Genomic DNA, 17,014 nt, shown 5'->3' with positions numbered 1-17,014 from the left:
AAGACGTGGCAAAGCATCACAAAAAAATTCAGACTCAGAGTCAATAAAAATCAAAACACTATTAATTGTTGAATGAAAATGGTTAAAAAGTTCTAAACAATAAAATGAAACTTGATTGAGACATTTGACAATTCTTGAAAAAGCAAAAAGCTGCAATCTTTGGCAATTAGTGGCAAAAACGGATGACTTTTTCAAATTTTTGTCAAAAAAATGAGATCATTCGGCAACTTTTTGCTTTCAGTAACAAAGCAAGACTTTTTGGCAATTATCAGGGCTCGTACTCAATTTTTTCTGAAAAAAAAGTGACTCTAGTAACCAAAAAAGTTTGCAAGAAAGTTACAAGACGGAAATAAAACATTTTAATGCAGAAAAAAATCCAGAATTTACTGAACTTTACTGAACTTTTCAATTAAATTCGATGTTTAAAAAATACGATACAAAATATTTTAATCAAAATCCAACTATGAATTTCGACATAGACTTTGGCAAAGTTTAGCAAAAAGCAGGACTTTTTGGAAATTTCAGGCAAAAAAGCGAAACTTTTTAGAAATTTTCAGCAAAGGCGAAACTTGATCAATTTTTACCAGAAATAGGTCGTTTGGGCAATTATTGGCAAAAAAGTAGGTAGTATAATAATATGCTTTTTTGCAAATTGCGACTTTTGTCAATAAACAAAACGCTTATTCAAAACTTTACATTAAAAAAGAGAAGACTTCTGGTGCAGTTTTTAGTAAAAATAAACATTTTTGGATTTTTTGTAAAAAAAAAAAAACAGGGATGGAAAACTAGCTGAAAGCTAAAAGCTCTAGCCAAAAGCTTTATTTATTCAGCTTTCTTACAAATTTATTTGGTTCAGTTTCTGTTTGAGTTCTTTTTTGATTTTCACATTTTACTTTTCTTAAGTTTCAATTTTCTAGTATTTTTTTTTTTTTTTCGTTGTGGTTGTGAGTTTTCACTTTTCTTTGTACATTCACTGCATTTGAAAAAAAAAGCTAAAGCCAAAAGTTTCATTTTTCAGTTTTACATCCCTGAAAAAAACGACTTCATTTTTGGTTGTCAAAAAACGATGAAACGAGACTTTTTTTTGGACAATTTTTGCACTTTTTTTTAAAGAGTAAGGTCAATGTTTGGAAAAATTGAATTTTTGGAAATTTTTGTAGAAAAAAATGTGACTTGAGTACATAACTAAAATTTTGAAAAAGTAAGCAAACGAAAAAGCAAGATCCTCATAATTTTAATAGTTGGCAATTTTTAGCAAAAACGTGAAACTTTCGAATAATTTCTAGAAAAAAATAATTGAGACTTTTTGGAATTTTTGTCAAAAAATAAAAAAAGCGACGATTATTAGCAGTTTTGCCAAAAAACGAAACTTAGCAATTTTCAGCAAAGTGAGTTTTTTTTGCGATTTTTGGAAATTTTTAATTTTTATCGAAAACTTGAAACTTTTTTTGCAACCACTCTTCAGTAAAATAGTGACACTTGTATTTTTTTGGAGATTGTTGGCATAAAGCAAGGCTCAAAATTGGCTATAAAAATACGAAGCTTTTTTTGGCAATTATTGGTAATAAAGCGAAACTTCTGTCCAATTTTGGAAAAAAAATGAGACATTTGGAATTTATTGCTAACAAGCAACAACTTTTATTTTCGGTAAGAAGCGACATATTTTGGTAATTTTGACGGAAGCCGAGACTATTTACCATTTTTGGCAGAGATCGAGAATCAGACTATTTCACTCAAATGAATACCTTTGTAAATAATTCACTGCATTCTCTATTTATTCAAAAAGTAGGGCCAAGATTTTTTTAACAATTCAAAAAAAAACCTGACTTTAGTAACTGGATTACTCAAAAAGTAACCGACTACAATTCCTGTATCCCTTAAACATAATCTCATTGTACACGAATTCAACACAGCATTAAAATAAATGTATTTTAAAAAAGTCTCATTGAAGTAGAGATATACTACAAAAGTAACGATAAATACGAAAATGAAAAAGGAAAATAAAAGGAAAAAACGACGGGTAAAATACGTAACAAAAGATCCGTCCACTATCCGGTAACATTTATAACTTATTCACAAATGAGTATCACAATTATTATCATTATTATACACCGTAGGTAGATAATTATTCTTATTTGGTTTCATCTCTCAAAAAAAAAACCTCCACGATAATCTCAGTCGATTCGCCGCTGAGATCAACAAACAAAACGAACAAAAAATAAAATAAATTAACTAAAACGTTAATATACATATTATGTAGATAAATTACGCGTTCGCAAACACAGATTTCCTGGAATTCGCCGAACTGGAGAAATCAACGTTGTAATCATCATCAATGGAAGACGATAACAGATGACCGGAAGCTTCGCATTTCGTTTTACCGAAAAATCTGTCAAAAAACAAAACGAAAAATTCGTTAGATTATTTCGAAAAGGAAATTCAAAAAATTCAAAAACACCATTAACAAAACATTTAAAAATTACGTGCACTCAAGTCGAGAGGATTAATCAAATTATTGGTAATTTTACATTAATGTGATTAGGTAGATTAGTGAGATTCTAATTAAAATAAGTAATAGCTACAAGGAAACGTTTCAAGGGAAATGTAACAAAAAATACGGGTATTAAAAAAAAAAAAAAAATAGTACGATTTATATTTAGTACATCAAAACCGAAAACACTCCACGATACGTAACCGCAAACACAACCCATTGCAGACAAAATTGATTAAAAACAAGCTCGAGAAGAGGTAGTTTTATTACACAGGGTTTCGATGAAGGAATTCGGGTTGCATTTTCCGCATATTTTCACCGCCGAGAAAATTCAATTTCACAGCCAGAGTGTAAAATATTTTCTTCAAAATCCAGTTTCGAAAGATTAAGGAATAGAAAGCAAATACCAACATCGGCTAGCTAAAAATCTCTACGTTACGTATTACATCTTAAAACGTAGGTAATTAATCCGAATTACATAACGGAAATCGTAACTATTACAATACGTAATTTATATCGAGATTTTAATCATTTAATTATCATTAATTAGTTTTTAAGTAATACGATCGAGTGACGATAATATTATAAAAATAACGATGATTCGAATCTTATCGCGAGGCAACACTTGGTTATAAAGAGCTTCTCAGCGCTATATTGGAGGAATTATGATTCGAAAAATTCAAAATCCACCACTGTTACGATATATTTGGCGATTAAATTAAGTAGGTAATACATTGCGATCGATTAAATAACGTTTTAATAAAGCGATCGTGATTTAATCCGGCACAACTCAGTAACCGATCACCTTCGTCTAGACGTTAACAGCGATAAGATATCATATAACAGCGTTGATAAATTAATTAAAGCGTTAAATTTAGCGGTTAGAACATAGATCTATGCAATATGCATCCTTGAAACGCTTCCACAAGTAAAAAAAATAGTAAGGTAAAACATTCGAACAAATCCACAAAAACGTTACATAGGTAAGATACAACAGGTAATAATGGTATAATAGGATGATAAATACGAAAGCTTCGAACACATAACGACGAATAAGTTGGAGTACAACACAATGGTTAGGAACATAATTATTTTGTTACGTCAAAAATAAACTTACAGTCATTTTTTCGAATATATCTTCGATAACTAACATTCGATTATGCTTCTTTTTTCATTAACTTTTATATTTTTATTTAACGACATAACATTCCATAAGCTATAATATGTTTATAAATATAAGAATACAATAAGAGTGAATATTTGATAAATTAAATTGTTCATGAATGAGATAATTAAATGACTAGAAATAACGTACGAATTTAATTTTCGTAGTCGTATCGTTTATGAAATAATTTATGCAAATACCTGTTCAAAGTACTACTCGTGGAACGAGTAAAGCTTGGTTTAGGAATATCATCTAAGCCTCGATGAATTGATATCTCGTCAGCGCTTAAATATCGTACGCTAGGAGCACACAGTGAGTTCAGGTACTCGGGAGTTTCTAATTTATCTTTGCTAGGTTTATGGTATCTGTTCAGAAAAATAAAACAGAATATTAGACCAATCATTCGAGTAAAAGTAGGATCATCATTCCACGTCAATTTTGCTCAATTTTTATCAATTTCTTCCAATTTCGGTCAAATTTATGGTCTCTCATGATTCAAAAATTGAGATAACCATCGTCGTTCCCTGCTTTCCTCGCAAACAAGGCAGAAGGAGGAAAAATTCGTAAATTTTCAACATCTTCACAGAGTTCTAACAAGAACGAAACGTCTATTATCTCAATTTCGATAGAAAGAACCCATTAAATCGAAAGAACCGAGACTAAAATCAAGCCAAATCAACGTAGAATGACCTTTCGAAACCATCGAAACGGTATTTACGTTTTAAGCAGCAACGAAGACACCACAACGGACACCGAACTTAAGGCCATCGCAGCTGACGCCATCCATGGCTGAAATAAACCACCGTGAATTAAATTTTTACACCATTAACGATGAATTTAACTCGTAGAATTATTCTAATTACCAATAAGACGAGACCAAACTTCGTGAATACTCCGGCAGCTACCGGAATACCGATCAAATTATAAAGACTAGCAAATACAAAATTCAGACGGATCCTTTTGACCGTTGTTCTAGACAGATCCAGAGCACCAAGCACATCCAATAAATCATTCTAGAAAAAAAAAACAACACCAAAAGTTGAGTACGAAATACATGTAAAATAACTAGAAAAATGTAAATTTATATTTTCATACCCTCATCAAAACAATATCGGCTGCTTCTACGGCTACATCGGTGCCGGAAGCGATCGCGATTCCGACATCGGCTTGAGCCAAAGCAGGCGAATCATTGACTCCATCTCCAATCATGGCAACTCGTTTACCTACTTCTTGAAGTTTCTGTATCTTAGCCACCTTGTGAGTGGGTAAAACTTCAGCGAAGACTCTTGTGATGCCAACCTAATTGGAAAAATATAAATGTAACTTAATATAAGTTGGTTTTTTGCTGTAGAGTTGAATTTAGAAGCAGTATTTACTTGTCTGGCTATGGCCTTTGCGGTTTTTTGATTATCTCCGGTCAACAGGATCACTTCGAGACCTCTTTTCTTCAACGTATAAACTACTAAATGTGCTTCTGGCTTTACGGTATCCGAAACGCTGATCATAGATATCAGAACTCCATCGATAGCGCACAAGATCGCCGTGTGACCGTATTCTTCTTCTTTGTTCATCTTTTCGTCGACTACATCCGGTACGTTGATGCCATTCCTATTCATCCATTCTCTATTTCCGATGATTACTTGAGAGCCGGGTTTTTCGTTCGAGTCGCCTTTGCTGAAAGTTCCGTTGATTACCGGTGTTTCGTATTGATCGGTCGAATGTTCCAGCACGTCTAGATCGATGTTGTGTAAACGAAATAACGTTCTTCCGGTGGTTATCGAACTGTAAAATATACGAATTTTTAAAATAACATACACGTATCGTATTTTTGAGTAATTGCTGAGACGAAGAAGACTCGATGGAATTTGAAATTCTCTGAAACCCCCCCCCCCACCCTCCTCCTACACCTTTTCTTCTCCCTCGACCAAACAAAAACAAATTTTGAAAAATAATCACAGAATGTGTAGTACATTGTTTCTGACATTTTCAATCATTCAGCTAATTTATTCCAAACTTTCGCTTCTTCACTTCTTTTTTTCTCTTTCACGAAGTGAAACTACGAAGAAAAAAAATTCCAAACACCTCACGCAATTCCATCGTTTTTTTCTTCTTCTTAGCACTCGAAAAGTAATCTCGTCGGATAATTAAAATTACTTGATAGAATTCTGAAAGTTAATATACTGTTCCGAGCGTAAAATCTGCTCCATCATGTTTTCGGTGTACGAAACAACGCATCGAAGTCCACAACCAGGAACAGTCTGAAATTGGCTACACTTTCCGGTGATTTCGCAATGGAAGCTTTCTTTCACGAACCGAACGATAGCTGTAAATTCGCATAAGTCGAATTATTCTCAATTTTCTTCTACGTGAGATTCACGAAAATACTTCAGCATTCGATTTTACCGGAAGCTAGAGGATGTTCGCTGCTGTTTTCGGCGGTGGCGACGCAAACCAGTAATTTAGAGATTGTTTTCAGGTTCTCGGAGCCGAAAACACACATTCTGGAAACCACTGGGACGCCGTTGGTTAACGTTCCAGTTTTATCGAAAACGATACAATTTACCTGCGCATAAAAGCAGAAAATTACACATTATCAAACTGGGAAAAAAATACGATTAGTAGCAGGAGCATTGTCAGTTCAATTTTTAGCGTACTTTATGCGCATTTTCCAACGGTTCGGCGCCTTTGATGAAGATACCGTTTAATGCTCCGACACCGGTACCGACCATGACAGCTGTAGGGGTAGCCAAACCCAACGCGCAAGGACACGCTATCGCCAGAACACTCAAAGCGCACCGGAATGCGAACTGGAATATCATTTCGTCTCTACTCATGCCCATTTTTTCATCGCGCTACAGATTGAAAAAATATTACAAGATTATTCGAGTAATTGGACGAAATTTTTAGGTTGAATTTGTACACCAACCTGAGGAATAAATTCGATATTCGAATACCCCAAGATAATCCAAGCTACCAAAGTGCTCGCTGATAGGATGATAACCATAGGAACAAAATACCCGGCAATTTTATCGGCGAATTGTTGTATAGGTGCTTTGGACGTTTGAGCTTCTTCCACTAAACGTACGATTTGCGCGAGGGTAGTTGATTCGCCCGTATGAGTGGCCACCATTAACAACATACCGTTTTGATTGATCGAGCCACCGATGACTTGGCTACCTGTGGAATGATATTTCACGTTGATTAACGAGTTTTGGGTTCAGATTCAACTCCTTTAGATTCTACGAACCGATTTTCTTCTGAACTGGCATCGATTCTCCGGTAATAAGTGACTCGTCGCAGCTCGAAGTACCATAAATGATTTTCCCATCGACTGGTACTTTCCCACCAGGCAATACCTGCGAACACAAAAATATTATTTGAGCAACCGAGTCCCATTTTCAAGTGAAAATATTCGAGACTGAGACATGTAACTCACTTTCAAAATATCACCACGTTGAACCATCTCGACCTCGATTTGTTTTTCGCTTAAAATCTCCAAATCCGAACCGACCGTAACCAACAAAGCATCTGTGGCTTTCAAAGATAACAATCTAGACAACGCTTCGGATGTTTTCCCTTTGGCGATATTCTCTAACCAACGACCCAGTGAAATGAATAAAAACAGCATCGGAGGCGTATCGAAGAAAGTTTGAGGACTAAAGTTGAACTGCAAACCGATCGCTAATCCCAGCACAATGCAGGAGTAAACGTACGATATCGTGGTGGCTAGACTGACCAGTACGTCCATATTTGTGGACCGGTGTCTGATCGCTCTCCAAGCTTGGACGTGAAAATGCCATCCGGCGATAAACTGAGACAAAAGAGGTTGCAATTTAACATAAAATATATCGCATTTTGAATCATTATTGAAATTTAAACTCACTTGGACCGGAGTAGATAATAAAAACGTAAGTAAATTTTCAGTCGAAAGTCCTGGCACGATACAGCACATTTCTTCGTGCGGTATGTATCCGAAAGTCATACCTCCCATGTAATACAACATCAATATCATACACGGTCCTCCAAATATTAACGATATTAGGAACGAATTTCGCCATTTCATTATTTCATCTCTGGAAAAAATGATTAACATAAATTCAACTCGAATCCCACGTTTTACAGTCGCATTCGCACTGAAATTTACCTTTGATCTAAGTAATTGGCATAATCTCTACTTCTATTGGTAACGATTTGAGTACCGAAACTTAAATTTTGAATACAATCGGCAATATCCCTCGGTCCGGTTACTTCCGAGTCGTACTTAAATTTACCCAATTTAGTGGTTAAAGCTACACTAGCGTACTTGACGCCTTTGATTTTCTTCACGCTTGTTTCTATTTTGTTAACACACGACGCGCAAGTCATGCCGGTGATCTGAAAAATACAAAATGAAATAAATATTTTCTTCTAAAATCATACTTAATATTAGCTTGTTGTACGATGAAATACTAACGATAATTTCGACTTCTGTTTCGCCACAGTCTTGGTCATTAATAACATTAGTAGGAAATCCAAGATCGGTGATCGCGTTTGCGATTTCGTTGGCTTTGATTAAACTAGAATCGTATCTTACTTCAGCCTTGGCGGCTAATAACGCCACTAAAATACTATGAACACCTAAAACGAGCAATAATTCGGTTAGTTACTAAATTTAATACGAAAACAATTTGAAATATCGAATGAATATCAAAAAAAAAATATATTTACCATCGAGTCTTTGGCAAAATTTCTCAATTGCTGATACACACGACGCACAAGTCATGCCTTTGATATGAAGGTAACATTTATCATCGTCTTCTTCTATTTTCAACGAGCAATATCCATTTACTTTGGAATTATCTGAAAATCGCACCATTCGATAAGTTAATCTTCAAAATCACTCGAATGGTTTAATTTGAAGTGTCAACGCAAATTTGAAATTAACCTCCTTTCCCCATCAACTGAAAAAAATGGTCTTAGATTCCTGAAAAATTTCCCAGTTTCGAACTTTCACCAATTTTCGAATCAATTTACGAAATTTCTATTTTAAAAACACTCACATCTGCGTTGACACTCCAAAATATGACATTTTGCATTTAAAGAGTACAGTTAAAATCAACTTACTAGTAACAGAATTACTGACAGGATTATTCGCAGTTTGATTATTATTTTCATTAATGATAGATACGTTAAAATTAGAATTCAATTGGGCTATAACATTAAGTATTTGTTCTGGTGATATTTGGGCAGTCCTATGACTAACGTTGCACTCTTTGTTTTCCAAACTAACGGAAGCAGATACAACGCCAGATGTGTCTTTTAGCGTACCTGCGATCAAATTTCAAGTAATTAGTAGGTAATCGGAAGATTGACAATTCGATGAGTAATTTATATCACCTACTTTCTATTTTATTTACGCACGAGTTACATTTCATTCCTTCAATACGGAATCGACTAGAAGTTAGTTCCTCGGATTCGGACGTTGGAGGTGATAACGACGCTTTGAACTTCAGTTCTTCCAAATAACTGCATAATTCCGAAGGTAGGAGGCAACGCTCGTTGTATATTATTTTGGCTAATTTATCTTCTAGATTTACCTGAAAGAATAATTGAAAATAATTATTTAACGATATAAATCTGTAGAATTGAAACTATATGCAATTGACGATAAGAAATAGGATGATTTGGAACGGTTGCCAGATATGGTAGGTGTCATTAAATAAGTATGGAAACGAGCACTTATTTTTTTTCAAATACATTATAAAATCACTAAACACGATAATTACTTTATTTATTATTCGTTTAAAGCGTTTTAAATTATTATTCGAAGAAACACGGGTTAGTTACCTTTTGAACAAACACGTGTTAATCGTTCTTATTTACTTCGTAGTCACTAGTCAGTGCTACCGTACACATTCGATTAGTAAAAAAAAATCAATCAACAATTTTTTTTCCTTTCGTGATTCAATCAAAATACGAATTCATCGAAAAAATGCAAATTTCTTTCGATTATTTTTACATCGTCACGATCGTAAGTAGTGAAAAAAAGACGTATTTCGTGAGAAAAAAACACCCAAGTAGGTACTTACTTTAACTGATATAACACCTTTCTTCATCGACATCGCAGATTCAATTTTACGAACACAAGAATTACATTTCATTCCATTAATATAAATCGTGACATCGGCATTATCCTTAGGTAGGGTCACGGTATAGTCTAAACCTTCGAGAAATGCTTTTAAATCGAATACACTAATGTCAGCCGGATCGTAGCTAATATCAGCGTATTTATTTTCTAAATTAACCTAAACAAAATACAAAGTTGTTAATTGAATTTCATATCTTTTTATCAACTTTCTGATTGATCTGATACTCACATTGACATCTTTAACACCAGGCAGCTCGCCAACTTTGGTTCGAACTTTATTCGCACAATTGTTACATCTCATACCGGTGATGAAAAATCTAGAGCTGAGGTGGGTTGAAAGTAAAGTCGCTTGATATCCCAAGCTTTCGATTTCATTTCTTAAATTATTCGCATTGACGATATTAGGATCGTAAAATATTTGCGCCTCATTTTCCTCCAATTTCACCTGTAATACGATTTCATTATAACGATGTACTTATTTACGAAATACACACGTTGCAGTATGAATGACTATATACTCACTGTAACCGTATGAACTCCAGTTTTCTCCGATATTTTCGATTGGATTTCGTTCGAACACGAGGGACTTTGCATTCCCTCGATTCCTATATTGACCCAAGATAATGTCATCGTGTCTTCTTTCGATTTCGATCTAGGGAACAAAAAAAAAATCACCAATTTCAATTATCGACGTTAAAAACAGTTCATCTCTGAATTACAACGATCATTTTCGAACGCATTTTGCGCATCGTATAGGTATATGGTACAGATGGGGCGAATAAATTTGAATATTCGATGTAAAATACACCGTTCAATGACGAAAGCAACAAGGTGAATAAATACACTGAGAGTAAATTGAGGTACGCGGTAAATATTATAAATTGCATCGTTGATAGCGTGAAATAATCAATCCTTTTTAATATTCGTATGCGTTTGACGCTCGTATATACTCAAACTCATATGCATAGTGAACAAGTAGGTACCTGAGTTTGTTTATTTTACGTAGGTAAAATATTCTTTCCAATATAATTATCGATAATTAGTCTCGCGCGGTGTTTCGACAACTCAACTAGTCTTCGAGTTGATTACCGAACATATTGAATAGCAAATATTTATAATTTTTTTTTTGACAAAGAATTAACTACATTTTTACGCGGCAAAAAAGGTGTTTTGTTGTATTTCTTTAGTTAAGTTTGTATAAGTAGGTTTACAACTAAATCTACCGATTGCAACGAAGGGAGCAATTAGTTGAAATATCACGTACATATATCACTGTTCTCTTTAAGATAACTCGGATCGAAGTACACATTTAATTTTAATTATCACCCTTTCAGATAGATACTATACGAACAAAACAACGCATTAGTTGAATTATTTCGTAATTGTGGAGCGAACCGAATGACGACTGACGAGACGACATCGAAGCAGATACCTATATCTACCTACCTATATAAAGTCTCGTTTTCAAATGTACAACTTTGTCGAATATAATAAACGATTACGATAAAATTAATTTCGTTTCGAATTTCGATACCATTAATCCCTGTTTGTGGCGATCGAATCTTTTATTTTTCGCCTAGTACCATAAACATTATGAAAAATAAGGCGAATAAAATAAATCGAGCGATTACGTTGATCGGTAGACGGTAGTAAAAATTTATAACGCTATAGGTGCTGATAAAAATCATAACACATCTCATATGTAGCCAATTGATCGGTGAATTTTCGATATAACAGATTAATCATAATCGTTCAATTTAAGATTACCATGTTACTTCGAATTGCATCATTTCAAAAAAGGTGTTGGTTTAATTACGAAGCGAGATCTGATTTCTGATCGAAGCGTATCGTTGGTGAAGTGAGAAAAATAAAATAACAATTAAGCTAAAAAGTATAATAATTGAAGACAAAATTTGGGCAAATCGTAAGGTACCTATACCTAACAACTTACTGAGACTACAACTAGTTATTGGACTACTTCAACATCCACAGCTCTGCACTGATAATTTGCAATTTAAAGAATTTCAATATAATTAAAATTAACCAATGTACCTTAAAATTTTTTATTTTTCTTTAAAAAAATTAAAAAATTTTTAAAACCAAAAAAGAATCTTGAATTTGATTGGATAATCTCTTATCACTAACCAATCACAATCACGGATTATCACAGAATAATGAAATGAGATGAGTCATGAGTCATAGTCGTAGGAGGGGAAGTGAGTTGACATTAGAACTTTGAACTCTTTGAACCCTTATCACTTACCTACTTACAAAATTTACTCAATTATTTGAAAAGAAATTTCGAGTAAAAGAGCAATAAAGTTTTAAAGATATTTTCATTCTTTGCCAAGAGCAAGAGGAACGAATAACTTGAGTTACCTAAGTATTAATTTCGTGAACTGAAAAAATGAACGTTTAACGTTTCAAGACGAAGATTGGATGTAAATAAGCTCAAAAATATAACCAAAACGCACAAGCAAGTTTCTATTTACCTACCACACAGTAATCTATATTCTTTTTCAAAGTATAAATCGATCGAAAAGTTTGTCTACCTTCAACATAAACTCGACGTTGAAAAATGATCAACTACTCTTAGAACAGGCCTAATATATCGGAACTGGAACACTGGAACTCGATTATCATCACACAACGGTCGTTGCGCCAACAAGAAGAACAATATTCAAACAACGAAAGACAATACAACACACTCGTCGCGATGAGGTCAAAGTCACCGAATACTCACATGTCAACCAGTTTTTCGCGATCAAGCACCGAGTACGAGTAAACAAAAATTTCGCACGAGCATCACCATCAGCAATACACCACACTACACCGATGAAACCGGTTAAATGACGATACACCGTATCCTACGTACGTATCTCAGATCCACGCGAGCGAGCTACGAAATCAATCCAGATATAGTAGGAATTTCCGCGATGATTCTTTCAAAACCTTGAAAAAAAAACCATCAACAAACCAGCGATCAATTGTACCGAAACAAATCGATGTCGCTTAATCGTCTCCGAAACTCGTAAACATTATCAATAGAGTAAATTTCACCATTACCATCGAATGATTAGCCTATTTATTTTCAAATATTTCAAATTTCCTAAAACGTTCGAAATAGGTATGCTCGAGTATTATACGAAGGTGGATTTCGAAACGAGCAAATCCGACGATAACTTGCGCGATTACGAAGTTTGTTCAAAAGGAATTACCTTAACCTACCTGTAGTGAACTGCACCTACACATACCGGCGAACATTTTCGAGCTAAGTAATACAACGACGTACACTAAGCACATTATGGTGCTTTATCATTTGTCTAACTAGTACAGTTACTTTCGGTCCAACTCTTCTGCATTAGACGTCCTCTTTTTCATCCAAGTAATGAAAATATTATTATACTTATTCTTCATATGCTAGACAATAAAATTTCACGTGCGTTGATTTTAATTTTAATGAAGGGGCAATCGTCGCGCCGCTCCCGTTATCTACTAATTTGTACCTTCGGGCGATACAATTATCGAATTTTTCTTTTACGAAACTGGTTTGCCGAATTCACCATGTAGAGTTTTAGTCTCCGTAGGTAACTAGCCAGAGTCCAGATAATTCATTGACGTATTTTCTAACTGCGAATATATTAATTTCTCAAATACGTATTCGGAATGGATTTTACCATGGTCAGTGTTTAAAGGTGTTTATGCAAAAGTCCTTCGAACCGAGCACGATGTTATTTATGGAATTAGCTCGGAGCGATTTGTTTTCGGACAGATCGTATTTCAAAATGAGGTACACTAGAATGATTTTCTTCGGAGATAATTTTCTTAAACAGAAGCCAAGATGTACTGGTTCAGTGGTTAGGGTTTTTTTTTATTTGATTCTAAACGGAGGCGAGTTCTTCTTTGAACAAATTCATCTTTACAGTAAAAATATGAATGAAAGATATTAAAATTGTTGAAATTAGATACCTACTGGCTACTGATCTCAAAATAGGTGAAATTCAAATAAACTCACTTTTTTCTCAATAGGTCACTGTGATTTTTCCCAATCAGCTCACATGTTCAGACTATAGTTAATTAGTCACAAACTTCCATAAAAACCGACGAAATACACAGAACACCAACATTCAAAACAGCACTCTCGAAACGAATTTATTTCAATTGAACATCGATTTCACATCATCGCAAGAGCCACAAAACGATCATACTATGGCACGTAATAATATCAAAAAAAAATACAATCATCACATCAAACTGCGAACCAAGCTAACCACGAATCGAGTATAGGTAATATTTTTCGCGAATACAACGACATCATTTAATCGAAAAAATTCGCAGCATGAGAATCAAACACACTCGTAGGTATTTTTTTTCGACACATCAGAGTGATTTCCCGACTGATAATTACGATCAGATGTAAAAAGTAGAATTACAACTCCCACCATTAAAAAGTACGCGGACATAATACAGCTCGCGCCGTTTTACAATAGTACAGTAACATGCTTTCACTTGATCTCATTCTCATTGCAAACGCACCGAGATTAACTTTCGTTAGAGTAATAAATTTGATGCAAGGTATAATGTACCGCACGATAAACGTTGTGTGTCTGTCTCTGCAGTCAGTAGTCTGTATTGGCTATTTCAAGGTAGGTAAGCGGCGAGTATTTTACATAGAAAAACGAAACAGTTCGTAGATACGTCGCTGCTTAATCTGCGATGATGACGATTGACGATTGAATTGCAATTATATTTAATGATCATATTTTTTTTTACCGAGAATTATTACGTGTGAATTAGAATGGTATTTTTTTACACGTTCGAATGTGCACAATTTTAGTGGTGAAAGAAATAGTTTTTTTTAGAGCAGGTTCAACGTCTTCTCTACCATCAGTGTTTTTTTTTTTTGATCAATTGTAAATGGTTCAAAATACTCTTAGTACCAAAACACGTACTCGATAAAATTGTTAACTCGTAATATAACAATAAAAATCGTTCAAACAAACATACCCACCAATTCAAAGTGAGTAATAAAATTGAAAGATATTCGATTATCAGAACAATAGGTGTAAATTTATACGTACTCGGCATTGTTACTGGAATTCCAACCCGTATCATCGGTCAAGCTATCTTTCCCTTCATTTTTTAAAAGAGAATCCAACTGGTCCAGTTGGATCGACGTTGTGTTTTCCATGTCTAAAAAAAAAAATACAACGGAAGAACCACAATAAAATACAATATTATAATCACCACAATGTTACTATAATTATGATAGGTAGGTATTCGATTTTCAACGAAATACGAATATCTAGGATACAAATTTTTAGTATTCAAATTTTAAACTGATCGCATAATGCTTTGACGTCTTAGTTTGTACTACATATTTCAAGATTACTACAAAATTTTTCTGATTATTTAAACAGGTGGATAAATTTTATCTACGAGTACGACACGTTAATATTCAAATTTTCACTACTTGATCAAGTCGTTGAAGTCTGTTCTAATTCTGCGATAATCTCTCGGTAAACGAATTGAATTTTAACATGTGTAGTCTAATCGACTATCTACAAATCAGAGCAAATTTCAACAAGTTCTTTTTAATAATTTAAATAATATAACACGAGGTAGGTACTCGAAGATAAAAAATTTATCCATCGTTTCGAATTTATATAAAATAATACGAAATAGTCGGCGCATCGAGACGTTACATTAATCCTCACCTGTTGATTAATCGATACCAAATCACGTCAGATTAAAAATTCATCCCTTTCGAGTGACCTGAAAAAAAAATCGAACTTTAGTCAAATATTCTAAAAAAAAAAATTGCAATTCTACGTACGTATAAAAGTAACCTAATATTTCATTTGAAAAATTGTTTCTTCGATTTTTAAATAACTTTTTAAACGAGAAATGAAAAAAATTAGATGCCCTCATTGATGTGTACTTTTAATTAGGACTCATCACCAAAAATGTGCGAACAATATAACACTAATTATTGCTGCAACTTACAACCAATCGTGAAGTAAATACTAACGCAGAACAGAGGCACCATATGGCATTCGTTTTTACTGGTGTAATCGTATTGTGAATAAAATTCCATAAAAATAATGAACGTAAAATTCTAGTACCTTTTTAAAAATATTTTATGTACTATAACGTCATTCAATAACGCTAAACCCAAGACTATACTGTGTAGGAGTAATATCAATATCGCAGCATCACCCACGTGAGTAGGTGTTTGGAATGTATTTACCAAAATGATTCAATTTCCAAACTAGGACTGGAAATCGACAGAAGGAAGATTAGCGATGAAAGGATGAAACACGAACAAAACACAATTTTGTTTTTTCTGAAAATGTTCGACTTTTTGCTTCGAGGTTTTGGTCAAAAAAAATCACTGCTTTAGATTTCGAAGCATGAACTTCTGAAAAACAAACTATCAAAACAAGCCATATGGTAGATTAGAAAAATTCGATAATCGATCGCCAAATAACGAATTAATTCAACTAATAGCTACGATAACGCCGAAATATCCGGGTGACATATTTTCCGAGTGTTATCTATAAATACGCAGTGGATATGAACTAACTGAACCAAGTCCGAATGTGTGTACCTTTGAAATAACATGTAAATTTCATAACGGTACTTTCGACTAAAATTTTACAGAAATTATAAGGAGAGGCAAAATCATGCTGCAAGAATTGGACATTCCCATTTTCTAAGGAATGGATGAGGAACTTATCTAATGCGATAAAATTACAGTAAAAGTGAAATGTAATGCTTCAATGTACGTGGTCATAGACCTCGAAATGAGATAAATATATCGTAGGGTGTCGTAAACTAACAGTAAATATACGAAAAATATCATGTAAATCTTACTCGTAATTAATCATCGCTTCGTTGTCCATTTCGTAAACCTTGTATAGTCAATAATTGAAAACTTTTATTCAATTTAACATCTTCATTATCGAAATTTTAGCTCACACCGTCAATATCAATATTCAATTGTTCTCAATTTTTATTCAAAATTCCATTGTTCATTCGAAAATAATAACATTACAGTGTTGCCACGTATATTTAGAGCAAAATTCTCATTTCGAAAATTTGAAATTTGATTTTATTCGAATTTTCACAAATTTCTGAGTAGTAAAGAACAAAAAACGTTTATTTTATTATAATTAAACACTTTTCTGCATTTTTATTACGTTTTTGTAAGTTTCTACGCGAAAAATGC

At 33.8% G+C, this 17,014-nt stretch overlaps 1 protein-coding gene across 6 annotated transcripts; it reads right to left on the bottom strand.

Annotated features, from left to right (window-relative positions):
* Positions 1-1,903: 1,903 nt before the first annotated feature.
* On the bottom strand, positions 1,904-16,814 carry ATP7 (copper-transporting ATPase 1). Of its 6 annotated transcripts, XM_065365125.1 has the most exons (25): positions 16,660-16,814; positions 15,501-15,558; positions 14,865-14,976; positions 10,306-10,435; positions 10,013-10,228; positions 9,725-9,940; positions 9,037-9,232; positions 8,760-8,963; positions 8,364-8,495; positions 8,110-8,273; positions 7,801-8,030; positions 7,540-7,729; positions 7,093-7,467; positions 6,904-7,012; positions 6,583-6,833; positions 6,311-6,508; positions 6,060-6,219; positions 5,811-5,979; positions 5,033-5,438; positions 4,752-4,955; positions 4,520-4,669; positions 4,375-4,445; positions 3,857-4,021; positions 3,609-3,707; positions 1,904-2,389 (listed from the first exon to the last, which is right to left on the bottom strand). In XM_065365125.1, exons 3-24 carry the CDS (start codon positions 14,972-14,974, stop codon positions 3,638-3,640), a joined length of 4,116 nt encoding a protein of 1,371 aa, XP_065221197.1. In that variant the 5' UTR covers positions 14,975-14,976; positions 15,501-15,558; positions 16,660-16,814; the 3' UTR covers positions 1,904-2,389; positions 3,609-3,637. The 6 variants fall into 6 exon arrangements, with proteins under 6 accessions (XP_065221197.1, XP_065221196.1, XP_065221198.1 ...); XM_065365124.1 differs by lacking the exon at positions 3,609-3,707; XM_065365126.1 differs by lacking the exons at positions 3,609-3,707; positions 14,865-14,976; positions 15,501-15,558; positions 16,660-16,814 and adding an exon at positions 13,799-14,409.
* Positions 16,815-17,014: the final 200 nt, after the last annotated feature.

This window comes from Planococcus citri, chromosome 5 (genome assembly GCF_950023065.1).
Source record: "Planococcus citri chromosome 5, ihPlaCitr1.1, whole genome shotgun sequence".
In the NCBI taxonomy this organism is placed as follows: domain Eukaryota; kingdom Metazoa; phylum Arthropoda; class Insecta; order Hemiptera; family Pseudococcidae; genus Planococcus; species Planococcus citri.
Note: the sequence above shows the minus strand (reverse complement) of the source record. Positions and strands in the feature narration are given on the sequence as shown.